Raw genomic sequence first — 21,244 nt, forward strand, 5'->3', positions numbered from 1 at the left:
GGCTTATACCAGCAGTCTACATACTGTGAACCAGACAAGACTAAAATAAGACATATATGGAATAAAGGAACAGAAGAGTAAACTTTAAGGAATACCACAATTTGCACCAATAAGTGCATCGTAATGGCTTGTATTATCAAATAAATTCACTTAATATCACCTGCATTAAAATTGCATTAATATGTCTGTTAATAAGGGATCAAATGATGTGTATTATGAGAGTGGTCACCTCAAATGATGAACCAACAGATAAGTATAACCTGACTGTGAAATTCCTAACAGATCTACAGATTGTGTTTCAGTTTATTTTGGATCATTGTTTTGGTTTTAAGGCTTTCAACCATGTTTCCAGTTGCAGCAGGCAGCTATTTTAAGCAAAATCACTCTGATAAACCTGCTGTATACTCAAGCTGGTCTCACTCCCAGCTTGTAAAATAAAAATGTTTGGTCAATGGCTCTCGATAACAGTTAGCGAGACACTTGCTAATTGTTATCGTGCTATGCACCGGGCGGCAGTATTTTTAGACGCTCCAAGCAGTATTAAGTATAAGTTTAAAGAGCAAAAAATGTCAGAAACTGCAGACATTAAACCTGGAAGACTGTTCATTTCCCATGTAAAACCAAAAGTCAGTCATTATTTTTAAAAACAGAGTTGTGTGCGAGTATGTGTAGCCTACTGCAGTGATGACATATGTTGCATGACGTTCTTTATCTTTTTTTCGGGATCCCTAATAATTGTTACCAAAATAATGACTATTCCTCTCGGGGGTCCACTCAAAAACCAAAAACAAGACATTAAATTATGTTAGTAACAAATGTACTCTTTAAGCTAGACTATGATCCTTTTTAAACTTTACCTTGTGCTTTTGCTGCCCAAACCTAAGGAAGTAAAACCAAAAACAAAGTTTTTACAGATGTTCAGTTTAAGTTTATTTAAAATAGAGACCGTATGCATCCATGGAGCGCACGCTGTACATTTCATGTTAAAGTGGAATTCCATATTAATAAAAGACAATGCATGTAACAAGCATAAATTTGACACGCTGTCCCTGAACTTTCAAAACATAGTTTTAGTGTAGGACCAATGACAAGTTGGGAGTGAGGATGTGTTGGTGTACTACTCGTTTAACTCAAAATGTCAGACAGACTAAGTTAGGGAGTCGCTGGTAAACAGTGCAGCATCTTACGTTAACATTTTTCGTAGAAATGGTTGAAACCAAAACCAAGTTTTAACTTGCTATTTTCTCGCATTTGTACTCTCACTGTTTCTCTGTTTCTTGCATCCCTACATACTTTTTTAGCATACAAAAACTTACGTCAGCAGGTTTAATGGCCTTTTCTCTAAATGTTGAGGGCCGTCGGGAGGATCAGTGATATCAGTGCTGGAGCCATTTCATGCTGCTGCAGAAACCATTAGAGCCACACACTGCTGAAGGTACGCAGCTATAAAGGGAGCCGGCTGGATCAATTCAGGCAGCGCTCTGATATGTTTTGAAGCATTTGTCTCATTTCACTTGAAACAGAAGCTTGATTTGCTCTAGCGCATATCTATCCCAACTATTCATTTACTCTGGTATCCAGAATCTGAACGGTTCGCTGAAATAGAGAAAGCAATTAGCAAAAGCGATAAAGAGCATTTCAAATAGGTTTCTTTCTTCAGCGTTGGGGTTGAAAATGCTCTTTTGTTTGTCTGTTTTCAGTGAAAAGAGGAGGGATTTCAAAGGCACTGTTCAGGTAAATACTGAATTTTACGGCTGCTTTAATTACTTTATGTTAAAAAACCTTGCAAGTATGACCTAACTCTGTGCTTTTTGATGTATTACACACTAAGAAAAAGGTGACATCATGGCCAAAACTCACTTAAGTCTAATGGTTTTTAGTCAGCAGTGATGACAGCTTCCATTCAGCTTCCTTATATTAAATGAAATATCTTAATACAAGTCTGTGATACACTTTATTCCAAAATAATGTCATTTTGCTTCAATAAAAATCTCAAACAGTTCAAACTGCCTTGGCAACAAGTGACATGCTATCACAGTAATGTTTTGGGAAAACAAAGTTTTATGAGTCTGTTTTAGGCTAATAAACTTGTTGAAATGTTTTCCAGTGTTTGAGATATTTATGATATTTTTGATGTGGAGGAGGCTCCTACAAGTGCAGACAGATGGTTTGTTGCATCTGTTCAGCAGGTTTGTGGGTTGATTCTTTTTATCTCTTCTTCTGGAGAACGTTTGACATTTTCTTAGTTTGCAGTGTGCATGTCATTAAAGGCCTAAAGCAAAGTTTGCCCTATATCTATAGTTATATAAATAAAAATTAAATAGAGGGCATATTCCAGATGTTATTGCTTTCAATTTTTATTGATAACAAACACTCTCAGCATATGAGCTTTAGGACAAAGCTTTAGGAAGGGTCCGAGGCATGGGCAGATCATGAGACAATGAGGCACAGATAGGCACTTCCTGTACATGGGAGCAAGAAGGTCAGACTTTATGGTGGTTTTGCCTGTCTTTTAGTTGTTGTTTTGGATCTTTTCTTTTTGTGGTCTTTTTGTGTCTCTTTGTTGTCATTTTGAGTCTTGTCCTGATCAGTATCAAGGTTGTTCAGTGAAGTCTGGGACATGGTGTTTGACCCCATGAGAACTACTAGGATGTATTGAGAGACTTCAATACAGCAGGCAGGGCCCCATCGATTCCTAGGAACATTTTTCAGTGGTGAATGAAGCCAAAAATGCTGGATTGCTATTGGATGCTATTTCTGCAGTTTCTATTCTATTGCTATTCTGCAATTAGAGACTTGTGGCAGCCGAGTGGCTAACTTTCCTCTGACGAATTGTTGGTTTCTGGTTTAGCACTCTGCTAACTTGGATGGGGATAAAATGATTAAATTGTGTGGCTCTTCTAGACTTTACAAATGTTATCTTACCAAATGGATCAAATCCTGATGATGATCTAGTTTTTTTGCAGGGTTTTGAGACTCAAAAAATCTATCCACTGATTTACAAACAACTCTTTCACAATGTAAGTCAATGGGAAAATCTTTTTGGCCCCATGGCATCATGTGATGTGTAATTCCACTTTTGACCACTATGTAAAACTGGCTTCGCAGCCCGGCGTTTGGGGACTTGAGTATAATGCATGTGCGATGTAACTGGAGCTGCTATGTTGGTGGGTTACAAAACATGGCACTAGAAATAAATGGATGGTGTCCACTCAGGTGCTGTTTGGTCGGGCTTTTTTTAGTGTCTTTAGGTGTGCTGGGTCAGAGGTAAATTTTTTCGGGTATTACTCAAATGAATGGCAGCTGACAAAATGTTTTGATATAAAAGGCATTTGCATTTGGTCTTTTATTAATGATTCTAACCCATATTGTTTTTATATATTTTGACCCACAGCCAGCTATTGAGCCTTTCAGCAAGTGCAGACCAGAGTTTCAGGGTTTGTACAGTCAAGAAAACCTCATGAAAAAGTCATGGAATTTGCAAATAGTACATTCCAAACCTGGAAAAGTTTTTGAAACCTAAATGTAACCTGAAGGTTTTGGAAAAGTTATGGAATTTTGTTTCACAAACCTGGATAATCCCAAATTATGTGTTCAAGGTCGGAAATTTTTAAAAAAAGAAAATCCAATGATAATATCTGTTATTACTGTTTCTCACTATGATAAATCTCAAAGTCATGGAAAAGTCAGGAAAATGTCAGGGAAAAGCCATAGAAATTTATCAATAACAGTGTGTATGAACCCCTGATTTTACTGCGCATGTGTTGTACCCAAATTTTATTACGCAATATGACTTCTCCTTTTATAACCTCGATGGTCTGTATGTGTTAATATGTGAGTGACAGTGTGTGGATAAAGGAGAAGGGGGGTCTTAACACTTTGGACTCCTGGGCATTTGCCTGGTAGGCCTGTTTTGTAATCCATCCATGCTGCTGGGACCCCCCTTCACACACACACACACATACACACACACACACCTAGAAATGTGTCTGTCTTGATTGTAATAAGGTCTCAGAGGGGAATACCTCTCAGAAATAAATGTTAAAGGCACATGTTCTTTCACCTCCAATCAACCTGAAACACTCACTGAGCCTGAGAAAACACTTTCAGGGTCCTAAAAACACAAATACACTACAGAAAAACAGTGCCTTTAATATTTGTACTAGAGAACCAACCTAAAGTCCAGGGGCTCCTTTAAACTATAGACAAAGGTTATTGCTGTGTGGTAAGAAAAACATCTCCCCTCTCCACTCCACCAGGTGTTGAAAAGTGTCAGACTGATACTGAAACACACAGTCTGGACCTGGTGGCTGCGGCTGCTGGAACAGTAAAGGGATTACTTACAGACGACCTTATAATCTATCTGGCAACCAGACGTGTAGGTGTGTGTGTGTGTGTGTGTGTGTGAGCACACGCATGTTTGTGTGGTATACTTGGAAGCCAAGAGCAGTAGGCCAGCGGTGAAACCAGCAAAATCAGACTGTCTGCATCTCCTTCTACTGTAATTTTCCTGAAATAGCAGTGATGTCATGTAAGCAGTAGCGTGCTGCTGGCGGCTGTGGGCAGCAGGGATCCACAGCATCCAGGCCATGTTTGTCTAGTAAGGCTATGCTGCTGGGGCTGCTGGTGGAGGGCCAGGCATGGGGCCAGCAGTGGCTGATGATAATAGAGGGGAAGTGGATGTGGTGGGTTTAATCACACACTCTGAGGGGAGAACATAAAGTCTCTGATGCTGCCACTCGGCCTGTCTCAACTCTCCTCTTTTCCATTTCTACTTTCTTTAAACCGTTGCTGTTGTGTCTGGGTGTTTCTCACCCCTCGCCAAGACTGTAGTAGCTTTTATTCAGTTAAACAATATTGAGTTGTAGTGTTTAATATGATCTCTTATCAAATTAAACAAATTTATTAGAACAGAATCAATTATATATGCAATAATGACTAAAACATCACTAATCAAACACTAGTTAAACCTGCATTAATTGATTTTTTTTTCTTGGACACCCGAGGGCCACGCAACAAGCTACAAACACAATATTGGCATATTATCACCTTGTAAAGTTGATATGAAGCACTCATTAGCAGAGAGTTGCTTATTTACACAAACAGTTGACACAAAGCAACATTATCATTCATTTGTTGTTAATTTTGCCATCTGTCAAATTCAAGTACAATATTCACACTACTTTTAGCTCTGGTTTGGTCTTAACCAACTCCTGAGAGAAATAAATGGCTCTTTAGCTGCTCAAGTCAGTCTTCTCTGTTGTGCTGCACAGGGAATTTAGAGGATTTTTTAAAAAAGAAAACCTCTTCTTGTAGCAGCTGTTTACAAGTTTTGCTATGTGTAATGTGAGAGATGTTGCTCCCAGTGATGAACCTACAGAGAGTTATCACCTGAATCTGCAGCTATAAGGAGATTTATAGTGAGTTTCTGCTCATTGTTTAGCCATCCAACAGCAACTTAACTGTTATGTTTCACTCTCACTGCTCTGATTATTTTTTGGTCCATCCCAATCACAAAAATATATGTTGGCATTTTAGTTTCTGCAAACCTCAGACATGATAAATGTGTACTTATATGAAGCAGATATGTTTAAATATTACTTTTCTTTGCATTTCAATTTTCAACTTTATGTTACAACATTGTTGTTAAGGTATGGTAGGGTTTAGGCACAAAGTCAATTGTTTAGGGGTAGGAAAGTATCCAGTTTTGGCTCAAAATAACTGTCTTGGACTCATCAAACAGTTAAAAATGTCCTGATGTGTCATAAAAAAAAAATCCAGTTTGGATGCCACAAACCGGACTTTAAATGTTAAAAATACCTGGTTTTAATTCCACAAAACAGCTGGAAATGTCCCGTGTGGCTAAAAAAATATGTGGTTTGGTCACCATGAAAACACAGCTGGAAATGTCCCAATGTGTCATTAAAAATACCCAATTTTGTTGCCACAAACAGGGCTTGAAATGTCCCAACATTTTGGTAAAAAAATACCAGTTTTCTAACGCCACAAATATGGCTGGAAATAACCTGATGTCATCAGAAAAAATCCAGTTTTGTTGCAACTAACATGGATGGAAATGTCCCAATATCTCGTTAAAAATTAATCAGATATTGTTGTCAACTTGTATATATGTAATCTGAATTACAGCACTTCAGAAATGTTATTACAATATGCATACAATGTACGAATGTAAGGTACCGGTGGTTTACAAAAACGTGCATCGCCAACTCTGGCAACTGGGCTGTTTAGTCATAGCAGGGAACTTTTTTTGTGAAAAAGCTGTATAAAAAGAACTGCTCAGCACTAAACAGCAGAGAGACAAAGTACTCAAAAAACTGGTGCACACAGTGGAGCAAGTAGCAGCTAAAGAGCCAGATATTTTTCTCAGGAGTTGGTTGAGACCAAAAACAGATCTAAAAGAGAGTTAATATTAGAGTTTCATTCATCAGGTAGACACAAACAAATGAATGATAATGTTCCTCCTTGAATGCTAAAGTGTACATGAGCAACTGTTTGCTAACCATAAAAATCAGTTTTTGCACAAGAACCCCTGGTTCTCAAGAAATCGTGACATCTCTGATATTACAATGATGTTGCATTGTGGAAAAACAATGTTCTTATACCTCCTGCTGTAACATCTCACTGTTTGTTATTCTACAAATCTCTGTCTGTCTCTCTTTTACATTATAGAAATGGTAGGCTATTTAACTGCTGTTATCAGCTCACTCCATGTTTTTATAATTTTTTTGTAAAGCACTCATTTGTGTCTCTGTTTCTGTCTTTGTCTCTTTCCTCCTTTTTCTCTTCATCCCTCCCCCTGACAGCAGCGCCGGGTTTCATGTGTCTTGTAGCTCAGACTCTTATTCATCACAGCCTGAAGAGCCCACTGAGGAAACCAGTGTGGCAGTAAACCAAGCCAGTGGTCTGGTCAAAGGGAACCACATGTGTTCCTAACAGCCCTTCACTGACACACAAACACACACACACACACACACACACACACACACACACACACAAAGACTTGGCTTGACACAGTCCAGACCACAGAGAAGAAGATCTGTGGTTCTGGACCGTTGTGGTTGAGGAGCGCTGCCACAGAGTGAGCTCAGGTGTTCTGCCCTGAGGTGAGCAGCTTCAAATGTTTGGAAGCAAATGTCACAGAAAGTTAAAACATTTCCCCCAAATAATAATCAGACGTTCTGTATGGAAGTTAATGCAAATTGGGAAAGTGTAAGTAGCAGCAGCTGTGACTTTTTGCCCTCTTGTACAATCAAACAGTCACACCAGGATCCCACTGAGTTTTGTAATGATTACTGAGGCCCAGAGTGCAGAATGTACAGCAGCTTAAAAAAAAGGGGGGGGGGGGGCTAAAATGTGTGACCTTTACAGAGGGTTTTCTGAGTGATAACACAGTGGAGGCTATTAAATGGATTTGCACAGGAGTGTGTCAGTTGAGGCCACAGTTTGATTTTATTTGACTTGAGCTTGTAACAGTGGTATTGGATTAGATAGCTTTATGCGAAAAAAGGATGGTAAATGGAAAAATTTGCATGACTTGACCGACTAAGAGATTGTTGAAAGGTAGAAAAAACTCTTTGCGTGACGTTTTCAATACAAAGACAGAGCCAAGCAGCGGAGATAAAACTCTTCAGCGTATGGAAAATATATCACACAATATATGCAAGATAATATTTGAATTGCTGGTTTGCAAGATAACTGCTAAACACACTAAAATGCAGACCAGACACGCATATGCTTTGCAGTAAACGGCAACCACTGTTCAGTGTTTGGTGCCACTGGTTTAATGGTCCAAAGAAAAGAGCTTGCAAGCATAACATCACATTAAATTAAACGTCTCCAGTAAAAGTGTACTGGAATGATGTTGCCATAGCTTTTATTTATAGCGATAGTATCGGCTGCAACAACCCATGACCGCATACATTTGGATGGTTGGATGAATATGTATTATGCATGAATTAAAACAGGAAATGAGTTTTCATGGCAAGTAAGAAAAGAGAGACATATAGACTAAAGACAAAGATGTGGAAAATAAAAAGTGTGCAGACCTTAGTGATGGCGAGGGCACATGCTTGTCCCCAAATCTCTATCAGCTGCTGTTGTCCAAACCTGTAGTCCTTCAGTAGCTCGTTCTCGATAGCTGCCGCCTCCCCTTTACTGTCAGACACAGAATAAGACATAACATATTGTTAGCAAAAGCAATAATGCCCATTATCATCCCCATTACCATCAGTAAAAACATGATCAGTATAACTTTGACTGAAGCTGTTCAGGGAGAGGATCCATGTAACAGATCAAAATGTCCCTTCTGCCTGAAATTATGCAGCTCTAACAGCAGCAAATGCTACAAGATACAGCAGGGATTCACAATGTAGCATTTGTTTTTTTACACCGACACAGAAATTACACTTAATTGATAGCTGTCTGAACAACATAGTAACCTGTAACACACTAAAAAAAGGTATTTACAACAGCTAATCTGGTCCCCTTGCATGCCTAAGTGGTTGTCAAATGTCTGCTTAAGCAGCAAGTGCAGCTTTAGGTAGCTTTTTAAGACTTTCTATATACCAACGTTCACTCATGAAAAACATTAACAGCTCATGAAACTCAAAACAGAACATGTGGGTGATGAACTGAATGTGGAAATATGTCTGTGTAAATGTGAACACCTGATGTTGATGTGATTTCAGTACTTTTTTATGATATCAGTAATCTAAGGTTCACACATGTCAGTTCTGAAGTGATTGTCCCTGTGCTTCCTGTGGCTGCTCTCTGCATGGTGACAGTGTGACTAATGCTGCTGTATTGGAGCCTGCTGGCGCTGCTTTTAGCATGGAGGTGTGTGTGTGTGTGTGTGTGTGTGTGTGTGTGAGACAAATGCAGTGTTAGGATGGCACAGCAGGGAGCAAAAGAGGAGGAACAGGTCAAGTGAAAATCATACAAGTCTTTATTTGGGGTCTGTTTCTGTAACATCAAGTGCATCCCTTTCACTCTACAGACACCTGGTGGTCTTTCTCAGCACTGCAGCTCAATAAGAAAACCTGGATGATGAAACAATGACTGTCAGGCTCCGCTTTATATCCTCAAAAAAGATCAAGAGGTCTTTGCTTAAGGGCAAGTGTGTGTGTGTGTATGCGCACGCGCATGCATGCGTGCATGTGTGTGTGTTTATTTCTGAATGACATGAAATGACTTGCACTGCATATGCACTCACAACAAACAATTAATATGTAATATTAGACATCTGCGTACAGATGAAGGTTAGTTTGTGTGATGGGAGAATTTTAGTTTTTTATGTAGTAATAATGTTGTGTTATGCAAATGTCTCTTAGTTGTTATCCAGCTGCATTTTCCAGAAAGAAACTGAAACTGCTTTTGCTAACAATCACAATGACAATACAGGGCTGCACCTCAAACTCTTTGTGTGTGTGTGTGTGTGTGTGTGTGTGTGTGTGTGTGTGTGTGTGTGTGTGTGTGTGTGTGTGTGTGATAGAGAGGAAGAGAAAGACTTTTTTTTATCTGCAAACATGCATTCATTCATTCGTCCTATTCTTTGTGGTGACTGTGTGACTAATGCTAAGCCTGCTTAGTGCTCCTTTTAGGTTTTCTTAAGACACGACAGAATGTATGTGTGTCACTGTTTGTTTGTGTGTGTGTGTGTGTGTGTGTGTGTGTGTGTGTGTGTGTGTGTCTGTTTGTGTGTCAGCAAGCCAGTGTATCCAAGTGGGGTTTCTGGCATTTACCTGTGCCAGTGGAGCAGCAGCAGCTGTCACCCACAGCTCACCTCAGGGATGTTTCCTGAGTCACTGTGACAAGTTGATCTTTGGAAAGTTCACTTCGGTCCACAGCTCTGCACCCAGCAGCACCAGAGCTCCTTGTAGTTTTAATTGACCCAAAATGAAGAAAAATGAGGGTGGGCTTTTTCATCTTGCTGCTTTTAATTAAACAGAGAGGGGAAATCCATTTGTGTAAAAATCCCAAATCTGCTGCGATGTTGTTGGTGGGTGGAGAACTCTGAGCCCAGAACTGATACTATCACAGTAACAGTGCTGCTGCTGAACAGGCACTTACTATTGATCTTTAACATTTCTGACAGAACAAAGTGATGTGGGTGTGCAGCTCAACAGCTGCTAGTATTAGCCAAGAGGCTCTACCACAAGGGAGCAGCACACAGCGTCCAGGACAGACCTAAGACAGATGGCCGTTTCACGCCTCCTACTGCATGTTTTTCCAATTACCAACTCTTACCATGCTTATCATAATCCTTTAGCAAACATTTATTCACCTGGAACTACTGAAGTACAATGGAAATATGTAACCACTCACTTTAAATGTGCAAAGGACTAGCTGAAAGCTTCAACACCAAACTGAAAAGCAGGTGTGCAGATATAATTTCGCCCCTTATATTAAAAATATATGGGTGCCAGTGTGTGTGTGTGTGTGTGTGTGTGTGTGTGTGTGTGAGCATGTGAAGTGCAGCTGCAGAGAAAACAGGACTTAAATGAGTATTAGCTTGCGTTGCACCTGTAGCCACTGCTGTGTCTCCCCCAGAGGGAGGGCAGATTTCCCCATGCTCTGTGTGTACCACCGCTAGACTGTGATCACTACCGTCTTAATGACTCTGTTTACCTTACACCTGAGATAAGGTAAAATGAAACTTTAATGGTCCCTGTGGGGACATGGGGACACTACAGTAGCAATTAGCCAGAATGTAAACAATTAAGATTAAAAAAGAAAAAAAATAATAATTGAGAATTTGGGGGCCATAAAAAGCAAATTTCTCACGACTAAATTATTATGTAAATTATATGTAAAAGTATGACAGTCACAAATAATATTATTCCTTTCTTATCAGCTCTTGTTTGCAGTATAATTGGAAATAACTCAGTAAATAAAGAGTTCAGAGGTGGTCATTTGTAGAAAATATAGCAACATACCATATGAATACAATGCGTATATAAAAACAACATCCTTTAAATAAAATGCATCCATTGCCCTGCAAACGATTCAGCGAATTTAAAGTAGTACATGAACATGCAAAATTTACCCTGCAATGTTAGTCACAGAAACACTCAAACAATATGCTACTGTATGTAGTCTGCAGCTGTGAAGCGTCCTTGTATCATGAGAGAGATGAATCCTCCACTGAATATCAGAAGGGCTTCTTTTTTCCTAACACAGGAAGACTGAAATAGCCACATTTCCCGCCTCCTCCCTCTCAGTTTGTTTAATTTCCACCTTTCCAGCATGATCTGCTGATGAGATAAGGAGTGTGATTAAAATGACTGAAAAAGAAATAAGGCAGTGGAAATCTTTCCAACCTCTGGCTATTCAGGGGAAACTGTGTTTTGGTCACAAGTAGAACCCAATATTCAAAAATGTGTACTGTCCCCCAACTACTACCAATCATGGAATGATTGGTTTTATGCTCCTTTAATGTGAAACCTGTATGAATTTTAATTGGACGACCTCATGTTTAAATCTGGGGCAAGTAACCAATAACCTGAATTAAACTAAAGCTAGATCTACGGCTACACTCTCTTCAGTCTAGCCAAAAAATATGTGTCAAAAATATGTCAATAAATGTCATAGGTGTCAAAGCATCAAGTCATGAAACATTTACGTTGTGTGTGAGGAATTTCTTCATCTAAAAAAAGTCATAGGATACTATGGCTTGTAAAAATAATTTTAAAAAACGATGTCATAGAAATGAGTAAGCCATCGTGCAATAAATGTCATAGTGTAGTATATCATAAAAATGGTGGAAAAACATCATAGTTTAGTATGTTGACCAAAATGATGGAAAAACGTCATTGTATAATATGTCGTCCAAATTTGTGAAAAAAGCCAGAGAGACGAAAAAAAACACCATAGTATAGTATGTCAAATGAAATGGTGAAAAAATGGCATGGTAAAGCATGTAGACCAAAATGATTATAAAACATCATAGTATAGTATGTCGTCCGAAATCGGGAAAAAAACGTCATAGTATACTATGTCGACGGAAATGATGAAAAAATGTTATGGTATAGTATGTTGTCTGAAATAATTAAAAATATGTCATAGTATAGTACAGTGACCGAAATGTTGAAAATCATCATAGTATAGTATGTCGGGGAAAATGATGAAAAAACTTAACTAACAATATAATCAGCATTCTTCAGACAGGGGTAGATTCTCTATTTCAAAATTGTTGCCTATTTGTGAGACTGTCATTCCGATATTGTAGAAAATGTAAAAAAAAAAAAAAAAAGATTATGAAAAAAATCTGGTGGGGTAGATAGAATTGCTGGGGGGCCAATGATGGCAGAAATGTTTTTGGGTATTTTGACATGCTATACTATGACGTGCCTCAACATGTTATTCTATGTGGTTTTCAGCAGTTTTTTTGACATACTGTATTATGATGTTTTGGGCCGTTTTTTTGACGTGCTATGCTACGACATGTCTTAAGATGCTGTACCACGTGGTTTTCAGCTGTTTTTTCAACATGTCTTATTCTGACATTTGTTGACATATACTATACTTCAGTTTTTTATTCAACATGTTATAATATGATGTTTTAGGCTGTTTTTGCAATATTCTAGGCGTGTCTCTGCAGACTATTCGATGCAGTTTCCATCTGATTTTGGGGCATGTTAAATTTTTACATTATTCACCATACTATGGCCTTGCAAATGCAAGGCCATAGTATGGTGATCATATTTTGAACATGCCAAATTATAGTGTTCTATACTATGGCATGTCTTGGAGGGCTATTTTATGTGTTTTAATGTAGTTTTCAGCATTTTTTGGGACTTGTCATATTTTGACATTTTTGCCATACTATAGCCTTGCTTTTTCGGTCATTTTATCCACTTGCCAAATTATGGTGTTTTTCTCCCTTTTTGTAACTTCATATGCTATGGTGTGTTTTTTAAGGCTATTTTATGTTTTTTAATGTAGTTTTCAGCATTTTTTGGGACATGTCATATTTTGACATTTTTGCCATACTATAGCCTTGCTTTTTCTGTCATTTTTTCCACTTGCTAAATAGTGGTGTTTTTCTCCCTTTTTGCAACTTTCTATACTATGGCGTATCTTAGAGGGTTATTTTATGTGTTTTAATTTAGTTTTCAGCTGTTTTTGGGACATGTCATATTTTGACATTTTTGCCATACTATAGCCTTGCTTTTTCGGTCATTTTATCCACTTGCCAAATTATGGTGTTTTGGGCCCTTTTTGCAATTTTCTATGCTATGGCGTGTCTTGGAGGGCTATTTTATGTGTTTTAATGTAGTTTTCAGCATTTTTTGGGACTTGTCATATTTTGACATTTTTGCCATACTATAGCCTTGCTTTTTCTGTCATTTTTCCACATGCCAAATTATGGTGTTTTTCTCCCTTTTTGCAACTTTCTTTGCTTTAGCGTATCTGGAAGAGCTATTTTATGTGTTTTAATGTAGTTTTCAGCATTATTTGGGACATGCCATATTTTGACATTTTTGCCATACTATAGCCTTGCTTTTTCGGTCATTTTATCCACTTGCCAAATTATGGTGTTTTTCTCCCTTTTTGCAACTTCATATGCTATGGCGTGTTTTTTAAGGCTATTTTATGTTTTTTAATGTAGTTTTCAGCATTTTTTGGGACATGTCATATTTTGACATTTTTGCCATACTATAGCCTTGCTTTTTCGGTCATTTTATCCACTTGCCAAATTATGGTGTTTTTCTCCCTTTTTGCAACTTCATATGCTATGGCGTGTTTTTTAAGGCTATTTTATGTTTTTTAATGTAGTTTTCAGCATTTTTTGGGACATGTCATATTTTGACATTTTTGCCATACTATAGCCTTGCTTTTTCTGTCATTTTTTCCACTTGCTAAATAGTGGTGTTTTTCTCCCTTTTTGCAACTTTCTATACTATGGCGTATCTTAGAGGGTTATTTTATGTGTTTTAATTTAGTTTTCAGCTGTTTTTGGGACATGTCATATTTTGACATTTTTGCCATACTATAGCCTTGCTTTTTCGGTTAATTTTTCCACATGCCAATTAATGGTGTTTTTCTCCATTTTTGCAACGTTCTCTGCTATTGCATGTCTTGGAGGGCTATTTTATGTGTTTTAATGTAGTTTTCAGCATTTTTTGGGACTTGTCATATTTTGACATTTTTGCCATACTATAGCCTTGCTTTTTCGGTCATTTTTTCCACTTGCTAAATAGTGGTGTTTTTCTCCCTTTTTGCAACTTTCTATACTATGGCGTATCTTAGAGGGTTATTTTATGTGTTTTAATGTAGTTTTCAGCTGTTTTTGGGACATGTCATATTTTGACATTTTTGCCATACTATAGCCTTGCTTTTTCGGTTAATTTTTCCACATGCCAATTAATGGTGTTTTTCTCCATTTTTGCAACGTTCTCTGCTATTGCGTGTCTTGGAGGGCTATTTTATGTGTTTTAATGTAGTTTTCAGCATTTTTTGGGACATGTCATATTTTGACATTTTTGCCATACTATAGCCTTGCTTTTTTGGTCATTTTTTTCCACATGCCAAATTATGGTGTTTTTCTCCCTTTTTGCAACTTTCTATGCTATGGCGTGTCTTGGGGGGCTATTTTATGTGTTTTATTGTGGTTTTCAGCTGTTTTTGGGACATGTCATATTTTGACATTTTTGCCATACTATAGCCTTGCTTTTTCGGTCATTTTTTCCACATGCCAAATAATGGTGTTTTTCTCCCTTTTTGCAACTTTCTATACTATGGCATGTCTTGGAGGGTTATTTTATGTGTTTTAATTTAGTTTTCAGCTGTTTTTGGGACATGTCATATTTTGACATTTTTGCCATACTATAGCCTTGCTTTTTTGGTCATTTTTTCCACATGCCAAATTATGGTGTTTTTCTCCATTTTTGCAACTTTCTTTGCTGTAGCATATCTGGAAGAGCTATTTTATGTGTTTTAATGTAGTTTTCAGCATTTTTTTGGGACATGTCATATTTTGACATTTTTGCCATACTATAGCCTTGCTTTTTTGGTCATTTTTTTCCACATGCCAAATTATGGTGTTTTTCTCCCTTTTTGCAACTTTCTATGCTATGGCGTGTCTTGGGGGGCTATTTTATGTGTTTTATTGTGGTTTTCAGCTGTTTTTGGGACATGTCATATTTTGACATTTTTGCCATACTATAGCCTTGCTTTTTCGGTCATTTTTTCCACATGCCAAATAATGGTGTTTTTCTCCCTTTTTGCAACTTTCTATACTATGGCATGTCTTGGAGGGTTATTTTATGTGTTTTAATTTAGTTTTCAGCTGTTTTTGGGACATGTCATATTTTGACATTTTTGCCATACTATAGCCTTGCTTTTTTGGTCATTTTTTCCACATGCCAAATTATGGTGTTTTTCTCCATTTTTGCAACTTTCTTTGCTGTAGCATATCTGGAAGAGCTATTTTATGTGTTTTAATGTAGTTTTCAGCATTTTTTTGGGACATGTCATATTTTGACATTTTTGCCATACTATAGCCTTGCTTTTTTGGTCATTTTTTTCCACATGCCAAATAGTGGTGTTTTTCTCCCTTTTTGCAACTTTCTATACTATGGCGTATCTTAGAGGGTTATTTTATGTGTTTTAATGTAGTTTACAGCTGTTTTTGGGACATGTCATATTTTGATATTTTTGCCATACTATAGCCTTGCTTTTTCGGTCATTTTTTCCACATTCCAAATAATGGTGTTTTTCTCCCTTTTTGCAACTTTCTTTGCTTTAGCATATCTGGAAGAGCTATTTGATGTGTTTTAATGTAGTTTTCAGCATTTTTTGAGACATGTCATATTTTGACATTTTTGCCATACTATAGCCTTGCTTTTTTGGTCATTTTTTCCACATGCCAAATAATGGTGTTTTTCTCCCTTTTTGCAACTTTCGATGCTATGGCGTGGTTTTGAAGGCTATTTTATGTGTTTTAATGTAGTTTTCAGCTGTTTTTGGGACATGTCATATTTTGACATTTTTGCCATACTATAGCCTTGCTTTTTTGGTCATTTTTTCCACATGCCAAATTATGGTGTTTTTCTCCCTTTTTGCAACTTTCTATGCTATGGCGTGTCTTGGAGGGCTATTTTATGTGTTTTATTGTGGTTTTCAGCTGTTTTTGGGACATGTCATATTTTGACATTTTTGCCATACTATAGCCTTGCTTTTTCGGTCATTTTTCCACATGCCAAATAATGGTGTTTTTCTCCCTTTTTGCAACTTTCTATACTATGGCGTACCTTAGAGGGTTATTTTATGTGTTTTAATTTAGTTTTCAGCTGTTTTTGGGATATGTCATATTTTGACATTTTTGCCATACTATAGCCTTGCTTTTTCGGTCATTTTTTCCACATGCCAAATAATGGTGTTTTTCTCCCTTTTTGCAACCTTCTATGCTATGGCGTGTTTTTGAAGGCTATTTTATATGTTGTAATGTAGTTTTCAGCTGTTTTTGGGACATGTCATATTTTGTCATTTTTGCCATACTATAGCCTTGCATTTTCGGTAATTTTGGGTCTTGCCGAATGATATTGTTTTTGGCCTTATCTTATGTCTTCGAAGGCTTTTTTATGTTGTTTAATGTAGTTTTCAGCTGTTTTGTGTCATATATTTTCACATTTTATATCTTTTTTTCGATACTGTTTTTACGGTATTAGTTGCTTCTTTTGCAGCAGTCTATGCTATATTTTGTCAGTATGCTTTGTCATATGTTTTCTAGCTGTTTTCAGGGGTTTTTGGGACATGTATTATTTTGACATTTTTCACCAAATTATAGTATGGCATTTTCGGTTGTGTTTTCTGCATGTTATATAATGACGTTTTTGGCGTTTTTTTCAATGCACTATATTGATTTCTAATAATATCCATACATCTGTAGACAAGGACCCTAATTTTTCTATTCTTTTCATCTGTTTCTATCATTGTTTAGTACTGGCGCAGATGAGCAGAACAGAGATCATCGAGACGGGGCTAAACCGGATCGAGCTATTGAAGTACTAACACACAATGGCTCCAACCCAAATATCACCATGTGTGCTTGTGACATGGTGAAAGAAACCCAATGACACTGTTAAAAAGGCCAAGAATGCGCTGCCAATCTTCACTGCAAGATGGTTAAACAAGGTCATGAATGTCTTTGATTGCTTCTGTACATATGATGTATATTAATTATTGAATGAATGAATAAAATGTGTGGCCAATAAAAGACTGTTCATAAAACTAAATGTAGTGGCTGGTTGTGTTTGTGTAAATGTTTTACTTTTTTACATATATAAACCTGCATGAAAAAGTTATAGTACAGTGTCGTGTAAAATTGTGGAATTGAACTCATAATGTACTACATTGTCCAATGTCGATAAAAGAACATAAAACTATAGCGTGTCATCGAAAATGATATACAAATTGTTTTTCAGCTGTTTTTTTCGACAGGTCAAATTTTGACATTTTTGCCTTACTATAGTCTTACTTTTTGGTCATTTTTTTTGACATACTGTATTATGGTGTTTTTGCACGTTTTTGCAACTTTCTATGCTATGGCATGTCTTGTCATGCTATTTTAGGTGGTTTTCAACACTTTTCAGCTGTTTTTGGGACGGGTCAAATTTTGACATTTTTGCCTTACTATAGCCTTGCTTTTTGGGTCATTTTTTTCAACATGCTATTTTATGGTGTTTTAGGACGTTTTTGCAACTTTCTATGCTATGGCATCTTTTGGCACGCTATTTTAGTTGGTTTTCAACAGTTTTCAGCTGTTTTTGGGACGGGTCAAATTTTGACATTTTTGCCTTACTATAGCCTTGCTTTTTGGGTCATTTTTTCGACAGGCTATTTTATAGTGTTTTTGGGTGTTTTTGCAACTTCCTATGCTATGGCATGTTTTCGCACGCTATTTTAGTTGGTTTTCAACAGTTTTCAGCTGTTTTTGGGATGGGTCAAATTTTGACATTTTTGCCTTACTATAGCCTTGCTTTTTTGGTCATTTTTTTGACATGCTATTTTATGGTGTTGTTGCACGTTTTTGCAACTTTCTATGCTATGCAATGTCTTTGCATGCTATTTTAGTTGGTTTTCAACAGTTTTCAGCTGTTTTTGGGACGGGTCAAATTTTGACATTTTTGCCTTACTATAGCCTTGCTTTTTGGGTCATTTTTTCGACATGCTATATTATGGTGTTGTTGCACGTTTTTGCAACTTTCTATGCTATGGCATGTTTTGGCACGCTATTTTAGTTGGTTTTCAACAGTTTTCAGCTGTTTTTGGGATGGGTCCAATTTTGACATTTTTGCCTTACTATAGCCTTGCTTTTTTGGTCATTTTTTTGACATGCTATTTTATAGTGTTTTTGGACGTTTTTGCAACTTTCTATGCTATGGCATGTCTTTGCATGCTATTTTAGTTGGTTTTCAACTGTTTTCAGTTGTTTTTGGGACGGGTCAAATTTTGACATTTTTGCCTTACTATAGCCTTGCTTTTTGGGTCATTTTTTCGACATGCTATATTATGGTGTTTTTGCACGTTTTTGCAACTTTCTATGCTAAGGCATGTCTTTGCATGCTATTTTAATTGGTTTTCAACTGTTTTCAGCTGTTTTTGGGACGGGTCAAATTTTGACATTTTTGCCTTACTATAGCCTTGCTTTTTGGGTCATTTTTTCGACATGCTATTTTATGGTGTTGTTGCACGTTTTTGCAACTTTCTATGCTATGGCATCTTTTGGCACGCTATTTTAGTTGGTTTTCAATAGTTTTCAGCTGTTTTTGGGACGGGTTGAATTTTGACATTTTTGCCTTACTATAGCCTTGCTTTTTGGGTCATTTTTTTCGACATGCTATTTTACAGTGTTTTTGGGTGTTTTTGCAACTTTCTATGCTATGGCATGTCGTTGCACGCTATTTTAGTTGGTTTTCAACAGTTTTCAGCTGTTTTTGGGACGGGTCAAATTTTGACATTTTTGCCTTACTATAGCCTTGCTTTTTTGGTCATTTTTTTCGACATGCTATTTTATGGTGTTTTTGGACGTTTTTGCAACTTTCTATGCTATGGCATGTTTTGGCACACTATTTTAGTTGGTTTTCAACTGTTTTCAGCTGTTTTTGGGATGGGTCGAATTTTGACATTTTTGTCTTACTATAGCCTTGCTTTTTGGGTCATTTTTTTCGACATGCTATTTTACAGTGTTTTTGGGTGTTTTTGCAACTTTCTATGCTATGGCATGTCGTTGCACGCTATTTTAGGTGGTTTTCAACAGTTTTCAGCTGTTTTTGGGATGGGTCGAATTTTGACATTTTTGCCTTACTATAGCCTTGCTTTTTGGGTCATTTTTTTCGACATGCTATTTTACAGTGTTTTTGGGTGTTTTTGCAACTTTCTATGCTATGGCATGTCATTGCACGCTATTTTAGTTGGTTTTCAACAGTTTTCAGCTGTTTTTGGGACGGGTCAAATTTTGACATTTTTGCCTTACTATAGCCTTGCTTTTTTGGTCATTTTTTTCGACATGCTATTTTATGGTGTTTTTGGACGTTTTTGCAACTTTCTATGCTATGGCATGTTTTGGCACACTATTTTAGTTGGTTTTCAACTGTTTTCAGCTGGTTTTGGATGGGTCGAATTTTGACATTTTTGCCTTACTATAGCCTTGCTTTTTGGGTCATTTTTTTCGACATGCTATTTTACAGTGTTTTTGGGTGTTTTTGCAACTTTCTATGCTATGGCATGTCGTTGCACGCTATTTTAGTTGGTTTTCAACAGTTTTCAGCTGTTTTTGGGATGGGTCGAATTTTGACATTTTTGCCTTACTATAGCCTTGCTTTTTTGGTCATTTTTTTGACATGCTATATTATGGTGTTGTTGCACGTTTTTGCAACTTTCTATGCTAAGGCATGTCTTTGCATGCTATTTCAATTGGTTTTCAACAGTTTTCAGCTGTTTTTGGGACGGGTCAAATTTTGACATTTTTGCCTTACTATAGCCTTGCTTTTTGGGTCATTTTTTTGACATGCTATTTTATGGTGTTGTTGCACGTTTTTGCAACTTTCTATGCTATGCAATGTCTTTGCATGCTATTTTAGTTGGTTTTCAACAGTTTTCAGCTGTTTTTGGGACGGGTCGAATTTTGACATTTTTGCCTTACTATAGCCTTGCTTTTTGGGTCATTTTTTCGACATGCTATATTATGGTGTTGTTGCACGTTTTTGCAACTTTCTATGCTATGGCATGTTTTGGCACACTATTTTAGTTGGTTTTCAACAGTTTTCAGCTGTTTTTAGGACGGGTCAAATTTTGACATTTTTGCCTTACTATAGCCTTGCTTTTTGGTCATTTTTTTCGACATGCTATTTTATAGTGTTTTTGGACGTTTTTGCAACTTTCTATGCTATGGCATGTCTTTGCATGCTATTTTAGTTGGTTTTCAACAGTTTTCAGCTGTTTTTGGGACGGGTCAAATTTTGACATTTTTGCCTTACTATAGCCTTGCTTTTTTGGTCATTTTTTCGACATGCTATTTTATGGTGTTGTTGCACGTTTTTGCAACTTTCTATGCTATGGCATCTTTTGGCACGCTATTTTAGTTGGTTTTCAATAGTTTTCAGCTGTTTTTGGGACGGGTCAAATTTTGACATTTTTGCCTTACTATAGCCTTGCTTTTTGGGTCATTTTTTTCGACATGCTATTTTATGGTGTTTTTGGACATTTTTGCAACTTTCTATGCTATGGCATCTTTTGCACGCTATTTTAGTTGGTTTTCAACAGTTTTCAGCTGTTTTTGGGACGGGTCAAATTTTGACATTTTTGCCTTACTATAGCCTTGCTTTTTTGGTCATTTTTTTCGACATGCTATATTATGGTGTTGTTGCACATTTTTGCAACTTTCTATGCTATGACATGTTTTGGCACACTATTTTAGTTGGTTTTCAACTGTTTTCAGCTGTTTTTGGGATGGGTCGAATTTTGACATTTTTGCCTTACTATAGCCTTGCTTTTTGGGTCATTTTTTTCGACATGCTATTTTACAGTGTTTTTGGGTGTTTTTGCAACTTTCTATGCTATGGCATGTCGTTGCACGCTATTTTAGTTGGTTTTCAACAATTTTCAGCTGTTTTTGGGACGGGTCAAATTTTGACATTTTTGCTTTACTATAGCCTTGCTTTTTTGGTCATTTTTTTCGACATGCTATTTTATGGTGTTTTTGGACGTTTTTGCAACTTTC

At 37.0% G+C, this 21,244-nt stretch overlaps 1 protein-coding gene and 1 long non-coding RNA gene across 2 annotated transcripts in view; one reads left to right on the forward strand and one right to left on the reverse strand.

Moving 5' to 3' along the window:
- LOC148189592 (uncharacterized) overlaps nt 1–17,252 on the forward strand; it is a 60,002-nt gene extending 42,750 nt beyond the window's left edge. The window contains exon 4 of the long non-coding RNA XR_015776653.1: nt 16,964–17,252. This is a non-coding gene — a long non-coding RNA (uncharacterized LOC148189592). The remainder of the gene's footprint in view (nt 1–16,963) is intronic.
- Nucleotides 1–21,244, reverse strand: part of yjefn3 (YjeF N-terminal domain containing 3) — an 89,228-nt gene that overhangs the window by 13,683 nt on the left and 54,301 nt on the right. The window contains exon 3 of the mRNA XM_042483994.2: nt 8,067–8,175. Coding sequence (XP_042339928.1) covers nt 8,067–8,175 — 109 coding nt within the window. The remainder of the gene's footprint in view (nt 1–8,066; nt 8,176–21,244) is intronic.

Source organism: Plectropomus leopardus, chromosome 5 (assembly GCF_026936395.1).
Source record: "Plectropomus leopardus strain MGB_pleo_1.0 chromosome 5, ASM2693639v1, whole genome shotgun sequence".
Classification (NCBI taxonomy): Eukaryota; Metazoa; Chordata; class Actinopteri; order Perciformes; family Serranidae; genus Plectropomus; species Plectropomus leopardus.